This window comes from Scleropages formosus, chromosome 4 (assembly GCF_900964775.1).
Source record: "Scleropages formosus chromosome 4, fSclFor1.1, whole genome shotgun sequence".
Taxonomy (NCBI): Eukaryota; Metazoa; Chordata; class Actinopteri; order Osteoglossiformes; family Osteoglossidae; genus Scleropages; species Scleropages formosus.
Genome location: NC_041809.1, coordinates 26922081 through 26947637, shown reverse-complemented (window position 1 = coordinate 26947637; position 25557 = coordinate 26922081). Strand labels below are relative to the sequence as shown.

At 42.8% G+C, this 25557-nt stretch overlaps 2 protein-coding genes across 3 annotated transcripts; both read left to right on the top strand.

Annotated features, from left to right (window-relative positions):
• The first annotated feature begins 4 nt into the window (after positions 1-4).
• supt6h (SPT6 homolog, histone chaperone and transcription elongation factor) lies at positions 5-18775 on the top strand. Of its 2 annotated transcripts, none has more exons than XM_018730699.2 (36): positions 5-108; positions 1165-1296; positions 2530-2703; positions 2817-2887; positions 3140-3323; positions 3409-3493; positions 3905-4160; positions 4918-5019; positions 5333-5446; positions 5663-5752; positions 5918-6060; positions 6208-6356; positions 8089-8202; positions 8412-8541; positions 8646-8796; positions 9055-9209; positions 9334-9529; positions 11017-11156; positions 11279-11396; positions 11537-11613; positions 11701-11836; positions 11937-12074; positions 13236-13403; positions 13541-13668; positions 13779-13986; positions 14219-14366; positions 14491-14774; positions 14912-15107; positions 15320-15558; positions 15668-15781; positions 15977-16101; positions 16619-16731; positions 16830-16907; positions 17213-17391; positions 17649-17851; positions 18150-18775. In XM_018730699.2, exons 2-36 carry the CDS (start codon positions 1197-1199, stop codon positions 18334-18336), a joined length of 5193 nt encoding a protein of 1730 aa, XP_018586215.2. In that variant the 5' UTR covers positions 5-108; positions 1165-1196; the 3' UTR covers positions 18337-18775. The 2 variants fall into 2 exon arrangements, with proteins under 2 accessions (XP_018586215.2, XP_018586214.2); XM_018730698.2 differs by having other exon boundaries at positions 3137-3323.
• A 284-nt stretch (positions 18776-19059) lies between these two features.
• LOC108921283 (adenine phosphoribosyltransferase) lies at positions 19060-24287 on the top strand. The gene is made up of 6 exons (XM_018730700.2): positions 19060-19219; positions 20964-21120; positions 21742-21835; positions 22419-22565; positions 22844-22939; positions 23327-24287. Exons 2-6 carry the CDS (start codon positions 20998-21000, stop codon positions 23476-23478), a joined length of 612 nt encoding a protein of 203 aa, XP_018586216.1. The 5' UTR covers positions 19060-19219; positions 20964-20997; the 3' UTR covers positions 23479-24287.
• The last annotated feature ends 1270 nt before the right edge of the window (positions 24288-25557 follow it).

The window sequence follows — 25557 nt, the reverse complement described above, 5'->3', positions numbered from 1 at the left end:
AACATGCAGCGGCCATTTGCATTTGGTGCGGCGTTCGGCTTAGTTGTGCTCCTCCTCGTTTCTCGAGGCATTTTGACGGTCTTTTCGGCGAGTTTAGTTAACGAGAACGTAAGTATTACATGTTAAAACTCTTTTCTATGTTTGTCACCTATTTTTGGTTTGTGCCCCGTTTTAGAAAGAACTTATTCCTAAAATGCGGAGTTTTTCCAGAGGCTCTTAGGCCTTGTTTTGTTGCTGCTAATTGGTCTCCTCACAACTGCCTTATGATCGCCCTAACTAACTAAGTCGTCATTTTGGGGGGTTTTCCCCGTTTGAGCTTTAATAAAGTTACATTTGGAGTTTCATAGCTAACACTTGGTTAGCTTTTTTGTGGTTTTGTAACTGATGCTGGATCAGTGTCGTCGGTTGGTTGGCTACTGAATGTCTACGTACGTGTTTCCTGGAATTGCAGCGTAGTAGTTTGCTCGCATCATCATCATGATCATTTACCTCATATTGGCTTTTTTACTGTGTGCCCTCACCATTGTGCCACATGTCAGTATTTCAATGTCTTTTTGGACGATCATAACACTTTTTTTGTGCTCGGAACCTTTATGCTGGCCTCCGATGTTATGCGCACAAATGACAAATTATGGAAGCCTTCCAGGAAGGTATGACTGAATATTTCCCAGTTTGCAAATCCAGAATATTTGGTTGTTGCTGAGTGACCACAGCCCGCATTCACAAACCCAGCTATGAAGTGGCAGTAAAACGTGCCACAACAGAAAGGATGTGAGATGACTTTGATTCAGCAAGTTCCTGTAATCTGTTCAGCTGTTGTCCCTGAGTGATGGTGATCAAAAACTAGATGAAAATGATGACTAGATGAACATTGTACAGGTTTATTATGGTGTTAATCGGTCAACAGTCGGGACCGAGTTGGAGTTTGTGGAGAGATTTTGATTTTAAATTTTGTTTCGTTCTTAATTAGCTTTAAGTTAATATTGTTTAGTGTACTTATTATAGCGATATCGGATATTTTTAGATAATCTAGCTTGCAGAGAAATCAAAGCGTCTGTTTTTCAGGTTTTACTGACTGAAGTTAGTGATAAAAGTAACCAAGGCTGTTTTTGAATGTTTTTGTCGGCTATTGATCAACATCCCATGGACTGTGTTCTTTCCCAGCTGCTGTACGCTCACTGACAGACCCTGTCAACATGTCTGACTTCATCGAAAGCGAGGCGGAGGAGTCTGAGGAGGAGCTGGAGGAGAGGGATCTGAAGCCTAAGAAACCCCAGAAGTTCATGGAAGAGGATGGTATGAGAAATCACAACAGTCCAGCACTTAATGGTTTCTGCTCTGGACTCTTAAGACCCCGTTCATGCATTCTTGTGGCTCTTTGCCAACTAATACATTTAGAAGACTTGTGCCAGAGGTTTTGTCATTGTCTTTGGGGTCTCCATAAGCTCTCATTCCTACAAACAGCTCAAATGGACATAAAAACCCCCATGATTTGTAGCACTAACGAAAAATGTGCTTTCCTTTATTTGTGCTGTTTCTAGGAGGGCCAGCTTCATGGATCAGGGTGACATCACATGTAATATATCCATTTATGTTTAAAAATGTAGAAGAGATGGAACCACGGTCTGAACAGTACAAATGTAACACTAATGACTGGGGCCAAATTCGACTTTCTGCGGCATTGTAGGGGGTCTGGAGTGACGGCACGTGCCATATAAACAACCTTTAATATCTCCAGAACCAAAGGAGACAGAACCGTGGTTTGAATGGCACAAATGTATCAGAAACGATTGAGCCCGAATTCGAGTGTCTCCGGAATCATAGGAGGGCTGGTGACGTCACGTGCCATGTAAACAACCTCCATTTTATCCAGAAGTAGGAAAGATGGAACCGCAGTTTAAACAGCACAAACAAGTGAGCCCAAATTCGAGTGTCTCCAGCATTGTAAGGTGGCTGAATGATGTCATGTCCTGGAATAAATAAATGTTAATATCTCAAAAACAACAATGGCACAAATGTAGCACTAGCGAATCATGAGGCTTTTATATTTTTGCTGCTTGTACAGGGGCCAGCTTCACAGAGCTGTCTACATATTAAATCTTGCAGATGCTTGGGACTCTGAAATTGTGTAATTTTTTTCTGGACTGAACTCTGTAAAGTGAGAAGAAAAAATAAGATAAGCAAAAAAAATCTCACTGTGGGTTAGAATATCATTTTGCTCTTCATTCATTCATTTTGCTGACACTTTTCTCCAAAGCAGCTCAGTTAAGCTCCTTAACATTGATCCACCTCTGTAAAGGCTGATGATTTTTACTAGAGCAATTCACGGTAAGTACCTTGCTCATGGATGCTGCAACAGAGGGTTTGAACCTGGGAGCTCTGAATCCGAAAGTGAAGGCTTTAAAAAATCAGTACAATACCTGCTGCCTGCAGAGATCATGAAGTTTCTGAGAGCTGTGGATTTTAACTGGGCTTCTGGCTGCCTGCCAGTAAAACCTGTGTTATCTATTCTTTGACTCTTCCTTTTAGATGAAGAAGAGGAAGATGACAACACAGAGGACCAGGATGAACACGGGAACTTGCTGGGCCTCATTGATGATGATGTGGAGGAAGAGGAGGAGGAAGAAGATGATGATGCAGAAGGGAGTGGTGGGGGGGACAGTGACTCAGGAGAGGAAATTGGACATCGCAAGCGGAAGCGAGGTAAGGGGTGCATGACTTAAATTCAAAACCAAAGACATAGTAAAGTTTTGAAATTCAGTTTATATGAAATGGTTTAGGTGCTGTTTTTTGATGTTTTATGACATTTTCCTCAGCCTACGATGATCGCCTTGATGATGACGATATTGATCTCATTGAGGAGAACTTGGGCGTGAAAGTGAAGAGGGTAATTATCCGAGTTGCCGCTCAAGTTTTGGTTGATTTGCGTGTACTTGGTTGATTTAATTTTGTTCGTACTGCGCTTTGTAGCAGTTAATATGCTTTTGTTAAAGGGAAGCTGACTAAGATGGAATTACAGTGCCACAGCTTAAGCAAACACCTTAATGTGGTTTTGTAAAACAGTTTATTAGTTGATAAACAGGTGCACCTGCTTTCAGTGTACCTTTCTTACTGGGTGGTGGTGTTAATCACACAGCAGAAGTTCCGTCGTGTAAGGAAAATGTCCGATGATGAAGATGAGGATGATGATGATGGCAGGGAGGCCCACGAGAAGGATCTGATAGCGGATGAAATCTTCACGGGTGATGGAGACGTTGAGGATGGGGAGCATGTAGATGTGGCCCTCCACCCGGGAGAGGAGGAAGATGATGAAGATGAGTCAGGTGAGCACACATGGCCTTGCTTTCTGTGGATGTGTACGACCTCCATTTTGTCTGAAACTCTTTACAACATGTCTTAATCCTACAGATATCGATGACTTCATTGTGGATGATGATGGACAGCCACTTAAGAAGCCTAAATGGCGGAAGAAGCTTCCAGGATACACTGATGCGTATGTTTATGAACTGTTGTGCCTTGTGAGCAACTGAGCACCATTTTTAAAAAAGCCAAAATGGTCGTTTAGGTGGGAAAATGCCTTGTGATGTAGTCTTTCCTCTTGAAATTTTTCGTTTTGCAGTATTAGTAAAGTAAAACTTGCCTGTACATTTATGGAACAGGTTTGCACACAATTCTTCACAATATAGTGATCATTAGTTTCACTTTTTCAACCGTTGTTTCCTTACAGACACCTCATTGACCATTTCAGGAAGTATTTTTCATCACTTTTTACAAATTTCATTTTACTTTTAACATAGAGGCTGCTGTGTAAACAGAGTAGTGCCGCTGTTGTAATTATTCAGGGAGAAACTTGGGGGGTCCCATCATGGGACGTGTAGTTGATGTTTTCTGGTCTCCTAAACAGGGCGCTGCAAGAGGCACAGGAGATTTTCGGTGGGGACTTTGACTTCGCGGAGTTTGATGCAGAAGGCTACGACAACGTGGAGGAGGAGGAGGAAGACCCTGACGAGGAGTCATGGGACCGCCCAAAAAAGCAGGCCAAGAAGCGCATGGGCCGTCGCAGCATCTTTGAGCTCTATGAGCCCAGTGAGCTGGAGAGCAGTCACATGACAGACCAGGACAATGAGATCCGCTCCACCGACATGCCAGAGAGGTTCCAGGTGCGTTTGCCTCATTTAGTTCAGGACTCCCACTAGAAGGCTGCTGCTTATAATTTCTGCCCTTTGACAGTTCGGAGGTGTTTAACTTGAATTTAACATGAGTTAAAAGTATTTAATTGTGTAAGCAAACAGTACAGTTGTTCCACAGCACATGGATAGGGTAGTTTAATGCTTTTCGACAATCTGTGCAGGTGAATTCACTTTAAGCAGCTCTTTGACATGTAACAAAGTGGCTGTACAGACAGTAATGGTAACAAAATAAAGAACAAGAAAAGAGATACATCTGAATTACATCTAATGCCAGAACAATAGTAAAAGAGATTAAACCACAAGGTCATCAGTGCTACTCCCTGCATCGCCACATAGTGGATCTAAGAGCAGCAGACGGCCCTAAAACAAGCAATGTACATCCAAGATAGGATTTCAGTCCTTTGCAGGGTAGCCACACAAGTCACTCAGCTGTGCACACTACAGAAAACTTGTCTCCAGTCCACGTGAAGTACAAACCAGTGAAAACATTGGGAGAACATAGACTCCGAAAAGACTGAGCTGGAGCTGAACCTATGTCCAGTTGCGTACCCCAGACTATGTAAGGAATCCACGCTACCTACTACTCGATAGGCCACTTTTTTTTGTCCGTATTTGAGTTATACAGGGTGTTCCCACTATGCTAATATGAATTTTGTTGTGAAGGAGAATGTGTAATAACATGCATGTTTATTAACCTGTTGGACTTAAACGTTGTTGTGACCTTCAGTTGCGAGCTATTCCTGTGAAACCTGCTGAAGAAGATGAACTGGAAGAAGAGGCAGAATGGATCTACAGGAGTGCCTTCTCTACCCCGACCATCTCCATGCAGGTATATCAACACAAATACTCAATCTGGGACAAAAGGAGGTTTAGTGGGCCACTTGGCATTTACTTCTTTGTTTAAATTAAAAAAAAAAAAAAAGGTCTATGAGCAGAGAAGATCCAAGTTATTCTGGTTCAGTATCTGGCATTTGTCTTCATTTGGGATAGCAAAGTACCCTAGTCTGTAAATTCAAGCACTTGTGTATCTATAGGAAATGGGGCAGAATTGGGTTCTGTTCAGTTCAGTTGTTTTGGGAAATTTCACTTTATGATGCTGCATCATATTGCTTCCTGGTCCTGAATTGCTTCTCTTGTTTCAGGAAAGCGTTGACTACCTGGACCGAGGAACAACCAGCAGTTTCAGCAGGAAGGGCCCGAGCACAATCCAGAAGATAAAGGAGGCCCTGAACTTCATGAGGAACCAGCACTTTGAGGTAAGACTTGATATCCACCATTGCTTGCTGTTATTCTTAAATGTTCTTGGAGTCGTTGTGCAGCTTGCCTCAAGTGGGTCTTCCGAGTACTGATTTAGTGTATTTACAAGAAGCTAGGTAACTTGGGCATTGCTGTCTTCCAGTGTTTTTTTTTGATGTTGTGCCTTTCTGTTTATCTTGTGTATAGATGACCAATTGCCTCATGGTCCTTTCCAGGTTCCATTTATTGCATTCTACAGGAAGGAGTATGTGGAACCAGAGCTTAGCATCAATGACCTTTGGAAGGTTTGGCGCTGGGATGAGAAGGTAATGCCACCTGCTTGGACTAAACCTTCTTGTCTGCATAATAGTTGTAATTCTGGGCTTTTACATGTAATTTTTTTTCTGAACTATGGAGGACAACACCGATTCCTCACCTTGGTTAGACATTTGACCTTGGACTAAATTATTTAATCGTTCTACATCTCTCAGTGGACCCAGCTGAAGACCCGCAAGCAGAACCTGACCCGCCTGTTCCAAAAAATGCAGGCCTTTCAGTTTGAGCAGATCTCTGCTGATCCAGATAAACCTCTGGCAGATGGCATTCGTCCCCTGGATACTGCTGACATGGAGAGGTATGAATGGGGACTAGAAAGATGTATAGACTCCCACTAAGTCTGAGACTCAGCCATGGTTCTTTACAGACTGGTTCTTCTTGCCTGTCAATTACATTAAGCCACTTTCTTGATATTGCAACTTTTTCCTTTACTTCATTCTGATAGACTGAAAGATGTCCAGTCTATTGAGGAGCTGAGTGACGTGTACAACCACTTCCTGTTATACTACGGTCGTGACATCCCCAAAATGCAGAACGCAGCCAAAGCCAACAAGAAAAAGCTGAAAAAGATCAAGGAGGTGTCAGAGGAAGACGGTTGGTTTCAACTTCTTATACAACCCCTGGCAAAAATTATGGAATCACCACACTTTGAGCATGTTTACCCAACTTTTTTACTTCATAGCAAATAAACAAATCACAGATACAACACAAAACATTTTTTGTTTAATAGCTGGACATTCTGGCTTTGTTGAACATACCTCAAACAAATTAAATTATATTACTTTAATGGAATTTTTTTTTCCAAATCAAGTAGAGGAAAAAATTATGGAATCACTTAATGTTAAGGAAAAAATTATGGAATCATCATCAAAAAAAATAGTCAATACTTTGTCGTTCCTCCTCGGGCTTTTATGATGGCCTAGATTCTTTGAGGCATTGACTTCACTAAGGAAAAAACAATATTCTTCATCAATCTGGTTCCAACTTTCTCGAATAGCCGTTAACAGATCAGCTTTGCAGGATGGAGCCTTGTCATAGACCAGTTTTTTCAATTTCCACCATAAATTTTCAGTGGGATTGAGATCTGGACTGTTTGCTGGCCATGTCATTGAGTTGATATGCCTTTCCTTTCCTTACACTCTTTGCTCTGTGGCAAGATGTATTATCATCCTGAAAAATTACTTTATCACCAAACCTATTTTCTATTGATGCAATGAGAAAAGTGTCAAAAATTTCAATGTACACCTGGGCATTGCCATCACACCTGACATGCAACCCCATAGCATAAATGACTGGGGAAATTTGATTGTTTTCTTGAGGCAGTCATCTTTATATGTTTCATTTGAACGGCACTAGACAAAAGTTCCAGCATCATCGCCTTGGCCAATGCAGATTCGTGATTCATCACTGAATATCACTTTCATCCAGTCATCCACACTCCATGATTGCTTCTCTTTAGCCCATTGTAACCTTGTTTTCTTCTGTTTAGGTGTTAGTGCTGGTTTTCGTTTGGCTTTTCTATATGTAAATCCCATTTCTTTCAGCCGATTTCTTACAGTTCTGTCACAAACAGTTTTGTTGTGCATTTTCTATTTTCAAGACATATTGCTTTGAGTTTTCTATCCTGACGCTTTGACGTCTTCCTTGGTCTACCCGTATGTTTTCTTTTTATTACCTTCCCATTTTGATTATATTTGCACCAAATTTTAGACACAGCTGACTGGGAACAACCAACTTCTTTTGCCACACTCTGTGTGTGGTTTTCTTCTTGAAGTTTTATTATCTTTTCCATTGTTTCTATTGACAACTCTCTTGTTGGGGCCATGTTTCTTTTCAATTAGTCAAGTCCAACAGCTCGTTAAGCTCAGTAAGCTCTCTTTTAACTGCGGACTAATTTGCATTTTTTGACTTGTGTCTGTGTTTGTTTTAAAAATGCAAATGCAAAGTGATTCCATTATTTTTTTCCTCAACATTTAGTGATTCCATAATTTTTTCTTCTACTTGATTTGGAAAAAAAATTGCCATCAATTAAAATAATTTAATTTATTTGAGGTATGTTTAATGAACCCAGAATATTCAGCTATTAAACAAAAATTTTGTGTTCTCTGTGATTTGTATATTTGCTACAGTGTAAAAAAGCTGTGTGAACATCCTCAAAGTGTGGTGATTCCATAATTTTTGCCAGGGGTCGTATATCCCATATTAAACTCAAACCTTGTCTAAGTCTTTGGTACTGTGTAGTAAAATGGGTACTTTCTTTATCCATTTAGAATATGTTTCCTGTTACTTCAGGCATCTCATTGTGATATGGACTTCTCTCACACAGGTGAGCAGGAGGCAGAGGTAGAGGAGGAGGAAGAGGAAGAAGAGACAAAGGGACCAGACCTGAAATTAGCATCTCGCAGGGACATGTACAGTATTTGTCAAAGTGCTGGCCTGGGTGAGTGAGTGACTTCTGCTCAAATGTTCACCAGTCTGTTGTAACCCATGGTATGTGCTCTTAATGTAATGTGTAAATTGTGCTTTTGCCGAGATGTACGTCGCTTTGAACAAAAGCGTCTGCTAAATGAATAAATGTAAATGTGTGTACCTTCTGGTTTAAGCTACCAACAAAGCATAGCCTTCTTTCGCATTACCGTTTTCTCTTAGATGGTCTTGCCAAGAAGTTTGGCCTGACCCCAGAACAGTTTGGAGAAAATCTGCGAGACAGCTACCAGCGCCATGAAACAGAGCAGTTTCCTGCAGAGCCTATAGAGCTGGCCAAGGACTATGTCTGCAGGTAGGGAGCCTATTTACAGTCCCAGCCCTTTGCTCAGTGTAGATTGTGTTGTGTTCAAGCTGCTAGATATGACTAACTTGTGCCTCCCCTTCATCCCATTGCAGTCAGTTCAGTACTCCTGAGGCTGTGCTAGAGGGGACACGTTACATGGTGGCCATGCAGATTGCTCGTGAGCCGCTAGTGAGGCATGTCCTGAGGCAGACCTTCCAGGAAAGGGCCAAAATCAACATCAAACCCACTAAGAAGGGCAAGAAGGTACAAACTGATCTATGTAGCTTATTTTAGCTTCTGACACAAGTTCAAAATAATTTGAAGCTTTTATATATTATATATGAGGTGTGTGGGCCAGTAACGCTACATGGTATTCATTGTAGGTCGCTTTGGAGAAAAGCATCTGCTAACTTAAATGTTAATTTAAGTATAAGAACAGCAATATTTTTAACATATGTATGTTTCCAGGAGCAATATCTTTGTGGTTCACTCTCTGGTTTCTCCCCATGTCAAACACTGCAGGATGTAGATGAGGCACACTATGCATACTCTTTCAAATATCTGAAAAACAAGCCTGTTAAGGAGCTGAATGGTGATCAGTTCCTGAAGATGTGTATGGCAGAGGAAGAGGGTCTCCTGACCATCGATATTTGCATTGACTTGGTTGGCGTCAAGGGGTGAGTTGACTTGTGACCTGCAGTTCCCATTACTTGCTGGATGGACCTAGATTTTTATGTTTGTATTTTGGTTGTAGACATGATGCTAAAGTGGTGACAATATTTGTCCGCTGTGTTACCACAGCTATGGTGCTGACCAGACCTACTTTGAAGAGATAAAGCAGTTTTACTACCGAGATGAGTTCAGCCATCAGGTGCAAGAATGGAACCGTCAGCGCATGCTGGCTATCGAGCGTGCACTCCAGCAGTTCCTCTACCCTCAGATGGCCAAGGAGCTGAGAAACAAGCTGCTTGCTGAGGCTAAAGACTCCATCATCAAGGTAACCCTCTGTCTGTTGCACTTTCTGATATTCATCAAATAATTTGAAGATACTAGGACAGTGGCTCATTGCTGGACAGCAGCTGTCTGTTTGGACTTTTGATCTCTGATGGAATTAAGCCTTAATCAGGTATTTCTAAAGCACAAAAGCCATTTTGAGCTGACATTGGTTCTAGTCTTTGTCGTATTTAATCAGGATAAAATATTTGTAATTTAAAAGAATACTGAGGGTTGCTGCTTAAAGATTACTATGGTTTCCATTAAGAAGATTTACCAGGTTGATTTGAGACAGTTGGAGGAAAAATGAAATATATTTTTGTATTTGAAGTCATGATATTAAACTGGAATACACAGAAAGTGTGTGTCTGTGTGTGCACTCTTGCTGGTTGTCCTATACTACACTCCTGGCCCAACTATCTGGTTTTTGGATGACCTCAGTTTTGTTGTTCCCTCCCACTAGACAACACACCACAGATCCTGTTGAATAACTGACTCAGATTAATTGTATTTTAAGGGCATTCATGCACCTAGCATTTGTCATTCTTTATAGTCCGTTGACTTCTGTGTCCCGGTCTTCTGCCATTTACAAAGCTGGCAGTCATCTTGACATACTATGTGGCCTGATCATTTCCTGCAACCCATCACCAAGACCACTAAATCAAGGCCCCTATGATTGTCGTCCACCACTGGGAAGCAAATGAGTTCCCTCAGAACTGCTGAATTCTTTTGAGCGTTCACTTTCTTTCGAGGCCACCTTTCTCACGATCTCCGAGCTGCTCCATTAGCTCGCACTTCATCTGTAATCATCACATTATTTCTTACTGATTCCATGAACAGCTACTTGTGAGAGGTGTGCCAGTAAAAACTGGTATTGGAAGTACTGACTGCTTTGAGGGTCACATGTCTACATCTAAAACTCATGTATTCCAAAGTGCTTTGAATCACTGCAGTTGGGGCAGCTGGTAGCCTAGTGGTTAGAGCTGCTCCCTTTGGTCCCAAAGGTTGCTGGTTCAAATCTCACCTCTTGCTGTAGTACCTGTAGGCAAGGTACTGGCCTTAGATTTCTCCAGTAAAGCTACCCAGCTATATAAATGGGTTGTAGGTAGCTTAACATTGTAAATTGCTCTGGAGGAAAGTGTCGAGTAAATGTGCTTTTGCTTACTCTATTTCTCAACCTATTTACCCTCACACATCACCTGAAAGTGATTTTAATGTTCATTTCCCCAAGTTAATCAATGTACCAATAGCTGTGAATTTTCTGGGAGGTACCTCACACCTTCCCTGTGTGTCCCCTTGAAGAACCTCTATGCTATAAGTAGGGCTCTTTAGTATATTTAATTACATGAAAAATAGATTAACACTAGTCTAAAATGACTGAGAATGAAGTGGGTGATTTATATACCCGCCACTTTACCTTTGTTAAACATGGGCAAAAGGTTTGGAAGAAAATCAACCAGTTATGTGAGCTGGAGGTTGTCTATTCCTCAGGCATGCAGTAGGAAGCTGTACAACTGGCTGAAGGTGGCACCATACCGACCTGATCAGCAGATGGAGGAAGATGATGACCTCATGGATGCAACCCAGGGGAAAGGCATCCGTGTTCTGGGTGTGGCATTTGCTTCCAGCAGGTTGGCATTTCTTATTCAGACCTACCCATCACTGAAGTATTGTTGATATGTTGATGCTTTCCAGACTGCTATATGGTGCTGGGCTGCTGCTTCTGCTAGAAAAGAGCCTTATGTCTCCATAGGGATACCCCAGTGTTCTGCTCTCTTATCAACGGTGAAGGAGAGGCAGTTGATTTCCTGCGCCTGCCCTATTTCCTCAAAAGGAGAAACGCCTGGCGGGAAGATGAGAGAGAGAAAAAGGTGTGTGTGTGTGTGTGTGTGTGTGTGTGTGTGTGTGTGTGTGTGTGTGTGAGAGACAGAACATGTATGAGAACAAATCTATCTAAAATTTACTGTACATAATTTTGGATAGTTACAATATTTCCATAATTATTTTTCAGATACAGGACATTGAAAACCTGAAGAAGTTCCTCTCCAGCAAGAAACCACATGTGGTGGCAGTGACAGGCGAAAACAGGTGAGCTCCAGTACCTTGGCTTTCTGTGGCTGTGCAGATTGTCTGTTCCTACTCATTGACTGAAAAGCTATTCTCTCTCCATCCCAGGGATGCACACATGATAATTGAGGACATCAAGCGCACTGTGAGCGAGTTAGAGCAGGAATCATCACTGCCTGCTATTGGGGTGGAGCTGGTGGACAATGAGCTGGCCACACTCTATATGAACAGCAAGAAATCTGAAGTGAGCGTTAACCCAATACCAAAATTGGCAATAACACAACTTGTATGAGCTACAAAATCACAAGTTATCCATTCTGAGTGCCTTTTCTTCCTTCCCCCAGGCGGATTTCAGGGACTACCCACCTCTACTACGTCAGGCAGTCTCTGTGGCCAGGAAGATCCAGGACCCACTGGTGGAATATGCTCAGGTGTGCAGCAGTGATGAGGACATCCTGTGTCTCAAACTACACCCATTGCAGGTAATCCTGGTTGTATAGTTACTGGGAAATGGGGTATTTGTGAATGCAAATTGATTGACCTCATAGGTTATACTACCGGACACTCGGTCACGCCATGACATAGCAAGCTCTGTGGAAATGGGGGGACCAATGAGAAGGTGTTGTTACGGATGCACCAATGTAGGAGAGGCCTTTTTCAGTGAACTTCTTGCCTGGGAAGCAGACAGTGGCCATGTGGCAATCGCTACACTGGGAAGGAGAGGCGACGTATTGCACGTGCACTTTCCCTGGGTGAGCAGGACGTCCAGCCCTGACCTCACCCCCCCCCCTCCCCAATACCGGATCCTTAAATGACAAACCCAGCCTGGACCAGAACTTTGTAGCTCAGTTTGTTCCAACTACTGCATTAAAATCATTAAAACCTTAATAATACAGATGTTCATCGATGGATTCAAGGGGTTGGGTTCTGAAAAATCCTCAGATGAAGCTATAATGAATTGAACAATTTACTTGACATTTATTTCATTGTCGTCAGTCTATAATCCTATGTAACATTTCCGTAGTCTAAAAAAAAAAAAGAATAGTGGTCATGGCAATGTATGGTGTTTATCACAGGACTTTTGTCTTTTATCAACTTCAACATGTAGCATGTCAGTGAAAGGCCACTTTTTTGTGTATGCAACCAGTAAAAAAGCATAATAGACATACCTTGATTTATTTGCTGAGTAATTTTTGTGGAATAGCTTTAATTAAAAAAAAAAAATACTGCAAGACATTTAAACGTTAACTTTGAACTACATTAAAATTAAATATAAATTGACTAAATATAAAGCTGTCTCCACAAAGTCCTGCCCAGTACTAGTTTTTGGGCGATTTATCCCATAAATGTGCAGAATTTTCCCTGACCACCATCACTGATGAACAACACACATGAGCTGCAAACACTGCAGTAGCCTAATCTGGTTTCACATCTACACTTTTATGGGTATATTTTATTTGTAACTAACAGCTATTGGAAAACCAGGTTGTTTTGTTTTGCAATAAACAAATTCTAAAAGTAAGATTTAAAAGAAAAGCTGAAATGTTTGTCTTAAACTACCTAATTACATTTGTAACATGAGTTACAATGTACAACATTATTCTTTGTTTATGTGTACAAGCATTTTGTTTTGCCCCCTACAGGAACATGTTGACAAGGAGGAGTTGCTGAATGCACTTTATAGCGAATTTATCAACCGTGTCAATGAGGTGGGGGTAGATGTGAACCGAGCCCTGGCTCACCCCTACACGCAGAGCCTGGTCCAGTATGTTTGTGGTCTGGGCTCCAGGAAGGGTTCCCATCTGCTCAAGGTGAGTCCCCTAGCAACACTTTATTACAATCACCAGCTTTGGTCATGGTGTGCATCTAGATTTTGTGCTTACATGCTGTGTTCTTGTCTGAGCATTGGTGATTTGTTCTGCAGTGATTACTTCTGCTACCCCTTTAGATCTTGAAACAGAACAACACCCGCCTTGAGAACCGCACCCAGCTTGTGACAATGTGCCACATGGGGCCCAAGGTCTTCATCAACTGTGCTGGCTTCATCAAGATAGATACCGCCTCCCTAGGAGACAGGTCAGGAGATGCAAGCTTGTGCCTTATTAATTTATGTCTGTGGTTTGATAGGAGTGCCACTCCTGCTGCGGTGGGAGAATTTCTGATGGATTCTCTTCCTTTACGTACAGCACGGACTCCTACATAGAGGTCCTAGATGGTTCACGTGTGCATCCTGAGACCTATGAGTGGGCTCGCAAGATGGCAGTGGATGCGCTCGAGTATGATGAGTCAGCTGAGGATGCCAATCCTGCTGGAGCACTTGAGGAAATCCTGGAGAACCCAGAGAGATTAAAGGACCTGGATCTAGATGCTTTTGCAGAGGAGTTAGAAAGACAGGTTAGGGTTCAGTAGTGTTGAAGCTTTGCTTGTTATTGGGTTTCCTGTTTAGTATTAATTTCTTCATTTATTCAGTGACATGTTTTGTGCCTTAGACTGCTGATAGTTTTTTTTGGATGTCTAGTAATAAGTAATCATTTCATTTCTTATTTTTCCAATGCCTTTGTGGATTTTTTTCCTCTGAAACCAGCTGTCTGGTTTTCACCTTCTCTGTACCATTTTACTCCCCCAGGGCTATGGCAACAAGGGAATCACATTGTATGATATTCGAGCTGAGCTCAGTTGTCGGTACAAGGACTTGAGGACGTCCTTCCGCCCACCAAACACAGAGGAGGTTTTCAACATGCTTACCAAGGAAACACCTGAGACATTTTATATTGGTAACAACAGCATACCCATGTGCAAAGATATTAACCATTTGTTTTGCTCACCTGTTGATCTCCTTATCTCAGTTCAATCTTTAATGCAGTATGTGATTCTCCTTCTGATTGCCACCTCCTATAGGCAAGTTGATCACCAGTGTGGTGACAGGAATTGCCCATCGGCGCCCCCAAGGGGAAAGCTATGACCAAGCCATCCGCAATGATGAGACAGGCCTGTGGCAGTGCCCCTTTTGCCAGCAGGATAACTTTCCTGAGTTAAGTGAGGTGTGGAACCATTTTGACAGTGGCTCCTGCCCAGGCCAGGCCATTGGGGTCCGGACTCGGATGGATAATGGCGTTACTGGCTTCATCCCCACAAAGTTCCTCAGTGACAAGGTGGTCAAACACCCTGAAGAAAGGGTTAAGGTGAGGTCTTTGTCAGTGTTCCTTAGCATCCAGCTGCTCATACCAGACCTACCTTTCAGTGCTACCTCATTCAATTCTTTGCTATTACAAGTATTCCCATGGACAGACAGTTTCCAACTATTATGCTTGTGTCAAAGGTTGGAATGACTGTCCACTGCCGGATAATGAAAATTGACATTGAGAAGTTCAGCGTGGACCTTACCTGCCGGACTTCGGACCTGATGGATAAGAACAATGAGTGGAAGTTGCCTAAGGACACATACTATGATTTTGATGCAGAAGCTGAGGGCATTAAGCAAGACGAGGAGTTGAAGAAGAAGCAGCAGCGAACCAGTATGTTCATGTTTGCAGTCTTGTTCATGTTCTTTTAACATGCAAGAAGTAATTTTTTTGTCTCCAGACGCTTCTAGTTAGTGTCAGTCAATTCACCAAAATGTTTAAGTGCAGAGGAATTAACTTGGCCTGGGTTCTGTGTGTGGGGGAGAGGACACTTGAAGGGACAAAGGTTCCTTGGTTTCTCAGTTGTCTTGTTGTTTTTCATACAGCTTACATTAAGCGAGTGATTGCCCACCCCTCATTCCACAACATCAACTTCAAGCAGGCAGAGAAGATGATGGAGTCTATGGACCAAGGTGATGTCATCATCCGTCCCAGCAGCAAGGGTGAGAACCACCTGACAGTTACATGGAAAGTGGCAGATGGGATCTACCAACACGTGGATGTGCGGGAGGAGGGCAAGGAGAATGCCTTCAGCCTGGGCCACACACTGTGGATAAATAATGAGGTAAGTAAAAATTTCCCTTACGCACTTGAATTTTAGAGACCTGGGTATACCACTGAGTTTTGTTTTGCGAGTATTTAATCTTTTATTCCCCTGACTTCTGAATCCCCAGGAATTTGAGGATTTGGATGAAATCATAGCTCGTTACGTCCAGCCCATGGCAGCATTTGCCCGTGACCTCCTAGGCCATAAGTATTTCCAGGACTGTAATGGAGGTGATCGTAAGGTACTGCAGTAGCATTGCACTTTTACACTAAAATGTGTGCCTTTTGTTGCATCTATTTTTGGTTCCACTTTTTGTTTTTGCTTAAACTTTTTCTGTGGTAAATCTGTGTTTATAAATGTGGAACAGTAAGATGATGGTTTATTGTTGGTCTCTGTGGGCACTAGATGCAGGTGTTCCTTTGCTTCTCTCTGGCAGAAAATGGAGGAACTCTTGCTTAAAGCCAAGAAGGAGAAACCCACTTTCATTCCCTACTACGTATCAGCCTGTCGGGATCTGCCGGGCAAGTTCCTGCTGGGCTATCAACCTCGGGGGAAGCCCAGGTGAGCCCAAGACCAACCGTGCTCCTCCACTCTTGTGCACCATATATTCGATCTGAAGGCCTTACTCAGCATTTACATTACATTACATTAATTTAGGTGACTCCTTTTTCCAGTGCAATTTACAAGTTTAAGCTCCTTGCACTTATTTACTTTGTAGACATTTAATGCAATTTAATTTGAAAACATAGTCTGTAACTGTGTCTCCTTTTCCTAATGTAATGCACAAATTGCATTTTCTATGAGATGTGCATCACTTTGGACAAAAGCATCTGCTAAATGAATAAATGTATAAATTACATTACATTTACAACTGAGTGTTTTTATGGTAAATACTTTGCTCAAGGGCTGTAGAGCAGTAGGTGTGATTGTAACCTGCGAGCTTCAGATTCAAAGACGTCACCTCTAGCCACTTTACTGCTTGGTATCTCCAAGAATGAAGAATTTCCATACATATAAAGTAACAGTAGTTCAGATAATCTTGTGAAAGGCAAAGTACTCAGTGAATTTTCCCCCATAGGCTGGAATTTGTGACCATCACTCCTGACGGGTTCAGGTATCGATCCCAGATATTTCCCACAGTCAATGGACTTTTCCGCTGGTTCAAAGACCACTACCAGGAGCCAGTCCCAGGTAGGTATCCACACCAGGTACTTGTCAACAGATCATGGTGAGCTGCACTGTTCTTTGCTCAGTTTTTTTTTTTTTTTTTGTTCACTCCCTTCAAACAGGCATCACTCCCAGCAGCAGTAGCCGAACCCGAACCCCAGCATCACTCAATGCCACCCCGGCTAACATCAACATTGCGGGTGAGTAATTGTCCACTCTCCAAAGCTATACTCATCCTGTGCCTTTTAAACTGGCAAATTGAGGGACCCAACAATTTCATGCTTTTGAATGGCAGTTGACAGTAAACAGTGTGAATATCCTGTATTAAGAATATTTGCTTAAAATGTTACATAAATTTTAGTACGCATATGAAAAAGCATTGTGTATACCTGGCTTAAGGATATAGTGCAGTTTGTAAAGTGTCATTTCAGATGCAAAAATGCTGTTGAGGGCTGTTGCATAACTGTTTCCAAACCAACCTCCCCGTTTCTTCTTTTCTGCCCAGATTTGACACGAGCAGTCAGTGCCCTTCCCAGAAATATGACCTCCCAGATGTTCAGTGCTATTGCTGCTGTAACAGGTCAGGGTCAGAACCCCAATGCTACACCTGCACAATGGGCCTCCAGCCAGTATGGCTACAGTGCTGGCAGTAGTGGTGGAGGGGGTGGCAGCAGTGCTTATCACGTAAGTTTCTCAGAGGGTTTTCTGGGGGGGGTGGGGGAGTCACTTTTGGAAAACTACACTACAGGCTGTTTTTTGACTGAAGCATTTAGAAATGTCAGATATGAATTTTTTTCCTCCCATACATTCTGTAACATGTCTTGTTTGTACTAAGGTTACTCTGTTGAAAGCAAAAAGTGTATATGGTATTTGGACTATATGTACTTGTGGCATACAGTAAGCCTGCTCATTATACCTCTTTTGGATGTGTTCATCTCCAGGTGTTTGCCACACCTGCACAGCAGCCCATGGCCACACCACTCATGACACCCAGCTATTCATATGCCACGCCAAGCCAGCAGCAACAATCCATGACAACGCCGCAGTACCCCAGCTCCACTCCCCAGTCCTCTCACAGCCATGCTCACGCCCCTTCCTCCACACCATCATCCTCTTCGTCGCGTGTCAGAACGCCACAACCAAAGTGAGTGTCCCTGCCCTGTCTTGTTCCTCTGAACCCCTAAATTGTATGTTGCGGTGGCTTGCCAAGAACTTATATGCACTTGATGTTGACTTAAGACTGCAAAGCAAACATTTTCTATCCACGGAGATGTTGCTGTTTGGATTAGCTTCCACTTCACTGAAACACCTGGGAAAGACACCACCTTGTGACAGTCATTGGAAATCATTGGCAGGAAAAATAATTTGAACCTTGAAAGGTTTCCTGTGTTTCTCTACTTGTCTTGGTCTTTGTTAATCTTCTTTCAATTTCTCCACCGCAGAACTACCACACACACAGCAGTGGACTGGGGCAAGATGGCAGAGCAGTGGCTACAGGAGAAGGAGGCTGAGCGCAAGAAGCAGAAACACCGCATGACTCCCCGTCCCTCACCCAGCCCCATGATCGAAAGTACGCCCATGTCCGTGGCTGGAGATGCCACTCCCCTTCTGGACGAGATGGACCGATAGACGGGTTAAGGAATAGGGCATCAAGCTTGCTCCGCAGATGTTTTGTTCTGTGATGATGATGATCATGGGGCACTCAAACCTACACAATGATGGTGGAAACGAACGCTTCAAAGCGGGTGACCATGATGAACAGAGTCAGGAAATGGACCTGCCGGAGAGGGATTGTTGTGTGGGGTTTTTTTTTCTTTTAAATGAAAATGTGGGGAGGGTATTTTATTTTCAAGACAAGCAAAATAATTGAGAGAATGTGAATAAGAAAACCATCTTGCAGTACAAGTTCAGTGCTTTTGCCCACCTCAAATCCCATCCCAGCCCCTCTCTCTTCCCCTTTTCTCAGCCCAGAACAAATTCTGGGGTTAGATGGGTGGAGCAGTCAAAAAGCTGTTTGTGTTTTGTATGCATGCATCAAAACAATAAAATATTTTTCCTTCGGTAACAACCTCAGTCTGGGGTGTACTGTACCTCTGAGTGCTCTCGTGGAACAGTTGTTTGGTTGTATTCATACTCCTGGTGCTCCCTCCTGTAATTTGTGTTTTAAGAGTAGTGCTAACAGAACTCAATCACTTGTACAGGAATGTAATGTTTGTGGACTTGAATTCCTTTGCAGTGCAATGGAGGCATGTAGTGTGCACTGATTCAGCCATTCTTTAATCCTCACACTATGTCCATGGCACTGATGTTTGAAAGCCAGGGTGGCACTTCACAAAGCAGCTTTCTTCTGTAGTTCTGGGGTGGTACAGCTGCAGCAATGGGAAACAGTGCCTCTTTGTCTGGTTTTGACCAGTACCACACATGATCTGAGCTGGTACACTGAGCTTCTACTGCTCTGTGTCTTATAGCCTGCAAACAGTCCTTGTCACAGGGTCTTTCCCCAGCGGTCAAGGTATGCAGATATTTGAATAATTTAACGCCACCTTAATTTGGTTGATCTCTGTCTGTGAACTACCCAGAGATGGATATTTTCCCAAAGTTCCTCTGAGATGCTGATAGGCTTCAGGAAGTAGGAAGTTGGTATCTTTGACATGAATTGGCTTGTTTTTGGTTTATTTTCTAGTTGAGCGTGGGGGGAAACGGTCGTTGTGTCTTGTGTAGTTACTACTGTTAACTGAAAGATTTCTTTTTTTTTTTTTTTTTTTTTTTTTTTTTTTTTTTTGTGTACACTGGACCCTTAACTGGGGCCAGAAGGGTAACTTGTATTGTTCATAATCCCAAAGTCACTTTTACCAAGTTACAAAATGGGCGTCACTTGATCTGTGAGTTAGATTCTGTAAAAACTTGATAGCTACAATAAATACTCAGCAAAACTTAGTTTTTATTTTAATGAAGCATTATTTGAAAGTCATAGAAAATGCCCAAATGACTTGTGTAACCTTAACTGTCAGCTCCATTGTCTCCGCTTTGGTGTCTATGGTAACAGGACACCACTTCATATGCAACCTTCTTGTTGCCAAATTTCAGCTTTGTTCATTCCCTCCACTTTGGTCTCCATGGTAACAGTGCACTTCATGTGCTATGTGCAACATTACTCTTTCTTTTCAGTTTGGGCTTTATTATCTCCATTTTATTCTCAGTGATACCACAGTATAGTCCTTCATAGTGGTGTTACTAGAATCGCCAGCAGTGACGAACACCACATGTGAGCTTTAAACACTGGAAGCTCTGATGGATGTATTTTACTGCCATCTGTCTGCTCCACTGGTTAACAGAGGTCAACTACATTCACTGCAAATTAATTTAGAAAATAGACATGTGAAGAAACTATTAGTTTCTGGTTCAATAAAAATATATCAAATATAACTTGATCATTCATAATCTGAGGGGAAAAAGTATTTGAGTAAATGCCAAATGTATTTGGTAAAGAATGCAGTGAGGTGCATTATAAGCAAGCAGAGGGATAACACTTTTTATCATATAGTTATTTGTTCAGCCAGACTGGAGTGATGGACACCTCTGCTGCTCAGACCGAAGATAATGAAGCTCATATTTGTATTTCTTGTCTCTGTCAAACACTGAAAAAATGTCAGAGTGCTTTCGCTGGTGCTCAGCCAAGACCCATCCAAGGAGGACATTTGGCACTCAATGGACAAAGAGCACCTGTTTCTCGCTCTAAGACTCTCTGCACATGCCTTCTGTCATTCTGAAATGTTCCGTTACCTGTCCTTAAGATCCTTGTGTTCAGTTATTCATCTAAAAATATTTCTTACTCAGAGGTGCTGCTTATTTAACTGGGTTGTGCAGTCAGACAGTAATATAAAGAATTATTCAAAAAGTTCATTCAAAATAAATGCCAAAAAAATGGACTCTTTCACGATTGGTTGCTTTAGTTTACTTCTAGTGTTCATTCACTAAGTTCATGCAAAAACCGTGCCGTTTCCTTTGAAGCCTGGCATATGTGTGGCCGTCTCATGTTTTCATATTTGTGTCTTTAGATAGTTCTGCTGCTATTTGTGACCAGCGAGCCGCAGAACTTTGTCCCTTTTCTGGCCTCTCACACAGGCGTGCCAGCTTGAAATCCAATGAGAGAAGCCCCTACTGCAGCCAGGACACTCCCCCCCCCCCCACTGCCGTCGCCCTCAGCTTATCTTTATCCTGCTCTGGTTCTCTTTACCCCTTCGCTCCCTCTCCAGTACTTTTGCTAACTGCACTCAGACCTGGACTCCCATGGACGTGTTGGAGGTTCCTGCAGACAGGCCACGGAGCTGGTACCTGTCACTAATGGCCCCCAATAGCAAGGGGCCTGGAAATCCCTGGCTGGACCCCTCCCGGCTCTACTGCAACCACCAGGTGAGGGAAGGTGGGTTTACTGCCATGTTGTTGCAGCAGTCTGCAAGTTTGCACTGTAAATGGAACAATAATATTACACATGACCTGTCATTTTTTCCCCATCATAACTCTGTTTGGTCATTAGAATAACTGAAAAACTACTATAGGAATAACATCATCCATCCACCGTCAACAACCACTTGTCCCGAATGGGGTCGTGGCGAGCCGGAGCCTTACCCGGCAACGCAGGGAGCAAGGCCGAGGGGGGTGGGTCACACCCAGGACGGGACTCGAGCCCGCCACAAGGCATCCCAAGCAGGGCTCGAAACCCAGAGCCGCCACACAGCGGGCACCGGCTGAACCCACCACGCCGCCATGCCCCCCAGAACACCATTGAAAGACATGAAATATTCAAACTCTTGTTGCTGAAGGAAGCATTTTTGAGCTGATCCTACAGTACAGTCCACCCAGAGGTGGGCACTGCTTAGCCCCTGCTTCAACTTATTGTACTGTAACTTACTTGCTGTACTTGAACTCTTTGTATGCAGTGCTTCCCATCAGCCTGCAGCACTGAACAGCATGACTTTTTTGGAGGGAGGATGGCAAGGATTCAAACCCGTCTGTTTTGGGGTTCTTGTCTAGGCTCTGTCTGACTGCATAGCTGACATACTTCAGCCCTTCCAGAATGAGTCCATTGACCTGGTGGCCGGCATTGACGCCATGGGATTCATCTTAGGTGGGATAATGACATTTCTGTTTGTGTTTGAGTAGTTCACTGGAGTGCTCTTGCTAGAACATCTAAAGCTCTGTAGACGGAGAAAGTCCGTTAACATCACATTGCGACCTAGAGGGTCTCTCTCCTGAGACTTGAACCCATGTTCCTCAGTTGTTTGTGTCGGTGTCTTGTCTGATAGATTTGTTTGATTTGACCATGTGTTGATACCAGACTATTTTTAATTCAACGGTGTAACTGAGAGGGCAGGAACGTGACTTAGATGTTACCTTTTTTTGACAACACAGTCATTCTGAAGCAATGGATGTTTGTGTTGGTTACAGGAGATGTTAAAGGAAAAATGTGCAATAAAACAGCATAAACGCACAAGTAACATTCTGGGACCTTTCAGTTGGTGGGAATGATCAAGTGGACATTTGGCAATTACATTTGAGAAGACATGGCTTTTGGAAAGAGGGGATTCATCTTTGTGACTGTCAAAAAACTGCTGACTTTATTTTGACAAAATGTAAAAATTTCTACTTGATGCTTCAGTTTAATTCTTCTGTCAGCTGGCTAACAGAACCCCCACCTCTGCACCACTAAGGAGCGGCTGTAGCCACTAAGCTGGGCAAGGGTTTCCTGGCCATCCGTAAGGCGGGACACCTGTGTGTGTCAACATGGGAACAGGCCTACGTCGACTATTCTGGCCACCGAAAGGTCATGGAAGTGCGCCAGGACGTGCTCAGACCAGGTGAGCCACCAAGGGCCCCATCGTGCAAGAACCTTCTGTCCGAACCAACTCGCAGCGTTCTACTTTTTTCTTCGAATTTATATAGCTCGACGCAACGGAAATAAGTTCCGAACGTTCGACAATGCGTTAGCAAAAGCAGATTGCCAAAAACAAGATGGGAAGAGTGGAAAGGTTACTAATAATTTAAAAGTCATCTACTGTATTACTTATGCTGTCAGTCTGGAAACTGGAAACGCATCCACGCGCAACATGCCCTCTGAGATGTAGTGTGTGTGCAGGTCTACGTGTGCTTCTCGTGGATCAGTGGATAGAGACAGGAGGCACCATGAAGGCAGCCATTGCCCTTGTGGAGAAGTTTGGTGCCATTGTTGTCGGTGAGTTCATGTGATAATTATAATTATGAAAACAACAACAGGCGCTTGGTAGTGTTGGTAGTGGTTAGAGCTGCTGCCTTTGGACCTGAAGGTTGCAGGTTCAAATTCCACCTGTAGTACCATTGAGCAAGGTAGTACCCAAAATCGCCCACCCATATAAATGGGTAAATCATTGTAAATTCCTTTGGAAAAATGTCAGCTCAGTGACTAATTAACAAAACGCATAGTGAGTTGCTTACGTTGAAAGGCACGTGGGGGTCAAAACATTGTTTACAGTGGTGCAGTTTTGCTGAATTCTCTTTATACCTTTGCATTGAGGCTATGAATAGTTTCAGCGACTCCTGACCTTGCTGTACATCCTTCGGTGTTTTCTCTGAGTAACTCTAGGTGTGGCTGTAGTCGCCATTGAGAACACCGAAGGAGGCCGTTGGATCAAGAAGAACTACAAGTGCTCCCACTGCATTCCAGAGGAGTTACAGCCTCAGATTGACAACAAGTACCTGAACTCCTTCAAGAGTTTCAGTAACCCGTCTCAATGACCACCCAGAGACGACTCCTACCAGCTTTGGGAAGAGCTTTAAGAAACATTCATTCACATCCTCCAGCTTTTTAGTGATCCTGACATCTGGGGCTCCTGCATAACAAGAAGATGAGAGAGTTGCATCACTTTCGCTGGTTGCAGGCAGGAGTATCGGGGTCCCTATTCTCTGGAGTTTCCCTTTCAAACTCGAATTCACAACCTTCTGCAATCTCACCCAAGTATTCAGTTGCTGTGGCTGAAGATGTGAACATTGCACTAATATTGATTTTTAATTTTTTTTCCACCCATAGATTTATCACTTTTGTCATTAGAAACACATTTGCAATATTTTGTTTGTGGTGACACGGATACAGTTCTAGCTTGCTAATGTTGCACTTGACTTAGCCGATGTAAACGGACATTAAACATCATCAGCCAGAAATACTGGCATTTCTACATTCGAAAGAAATTCATTTTCGCCGGAGCTGTATAGAACATATGTAAAGTTGTCACATATCAAATCACTAACTGTGAAAAGCAATACTCGAGTAAAACTGTTACTTAGAAGAATACTCAAATATTCATCCAAACAACAAATCTACTTAATAAAAGCAAAAAAAAAAAAAAAAAACTGTCAGGTCAAAAGATACTCAAGCATCAAATTTTAACTCATTAAAAAAATCTGCATATATTTTCAATTAAATAAATTTAAATAAATTAAATAAATTAAATTTGCTCTGCCAATAATGTTACATATTGTCAACTGCGCTCATCTAATAAATACTAAATAAAAGACCACAATCTGTTAGCTGGGGGGGGGGTGCGGTGGTGCAGTGGCACAGTGGGTTGCATGAGTCCCGCTTGGGGTACCTTGCGGTGGACTGGCGTCCCGTCCTGGGTGTGTCCCCTCCCCCCTCCAGCCTTTTGCCCTGTGTTGCCAGGCTAGGCTCCAGCTCCCCGCAACCCCATATGGGACAAGCGGTTTTCAGATGATGTGTGTGTGTGTGTATGTGTGTGAGTGAGAGTCTATTAGATGTTACTCTTAACCATTATTTAGCTCACCCCCTTTGAGATAACTCAAAACGTTAGGTTAGTATACTTAGCTACGGTAGGGTAGGGTCAGTGCCATCCAGTCAGATTTGAGTCATGGCAACCACTCAAATGATTTTTAGAGTAACAAAAGATACAGAAGTGATTTACCATTGTCCGCTCCTGCACGTGCTTGAACGGTGGGAAGAAACCCACAGGAACACAGGTCCAACATTTAAAGTCTGCACCAAGTAAGCCAGAGTCAAACCAACAATCCAAACACACAGCCCAGGTACTCTGAGGATTATTTGTACTGGGGTAAATATTTTGATCAAGAGCACTGCAGTAGGAGTTGGGATGTGAACCCGAGATTTCAAGTCAACGGTTCTGACCACTATGCTACCCACTGCTCCGAATGAGCATCATGTTACTCATTTTCCATTCTCTGAACAACTTGCATGAACTTGCATACTTGCAGATCTATCTGATTTAAGAGTTGTCTAGTTACTCAATGGTTCATTTAAGGCAACCAGATTACACATTATCAAACCTTAACTAAGTACAAGTTATACATCTCCATGATGACACTGACATTCTGGTTAGAAAGCACATAAAATTTGCCACCTAATTAGCAAGGAGAAGAGCAAGAAACTTACTGCAACGTGTTTTTCAGATTGGATGTGGACTTCACATACACTGAGATTTACGCAATTCGGCAAAAGTGACAATGTCCATACAGTGCAGATGGCCGTATAGCCAGCAGGGCTGTGGAGTCGGTTCAGCTCCGATTCCGGTAACCCCATAATTGTTTCCGACTCCAATTCCACGACTCCGACTCCACAGCACTGCCCAAAAGTTGCACATTATTTTGGAGGTCGGCTTATACTCCAGATGGCATATTTAATCGGAGTCGGTACATTTTTACCCAATAATTGTTTCCGACTCCGACTCTACAGCACGGACAGCCAGTATACTTTTTAGGATGGATAACACACACATAACCTGAGTGCTTGTTCCCATGCAGTGGCTCAGTGAGTAATGCTGGCACTTCACAACGTTAGAGCTGCAT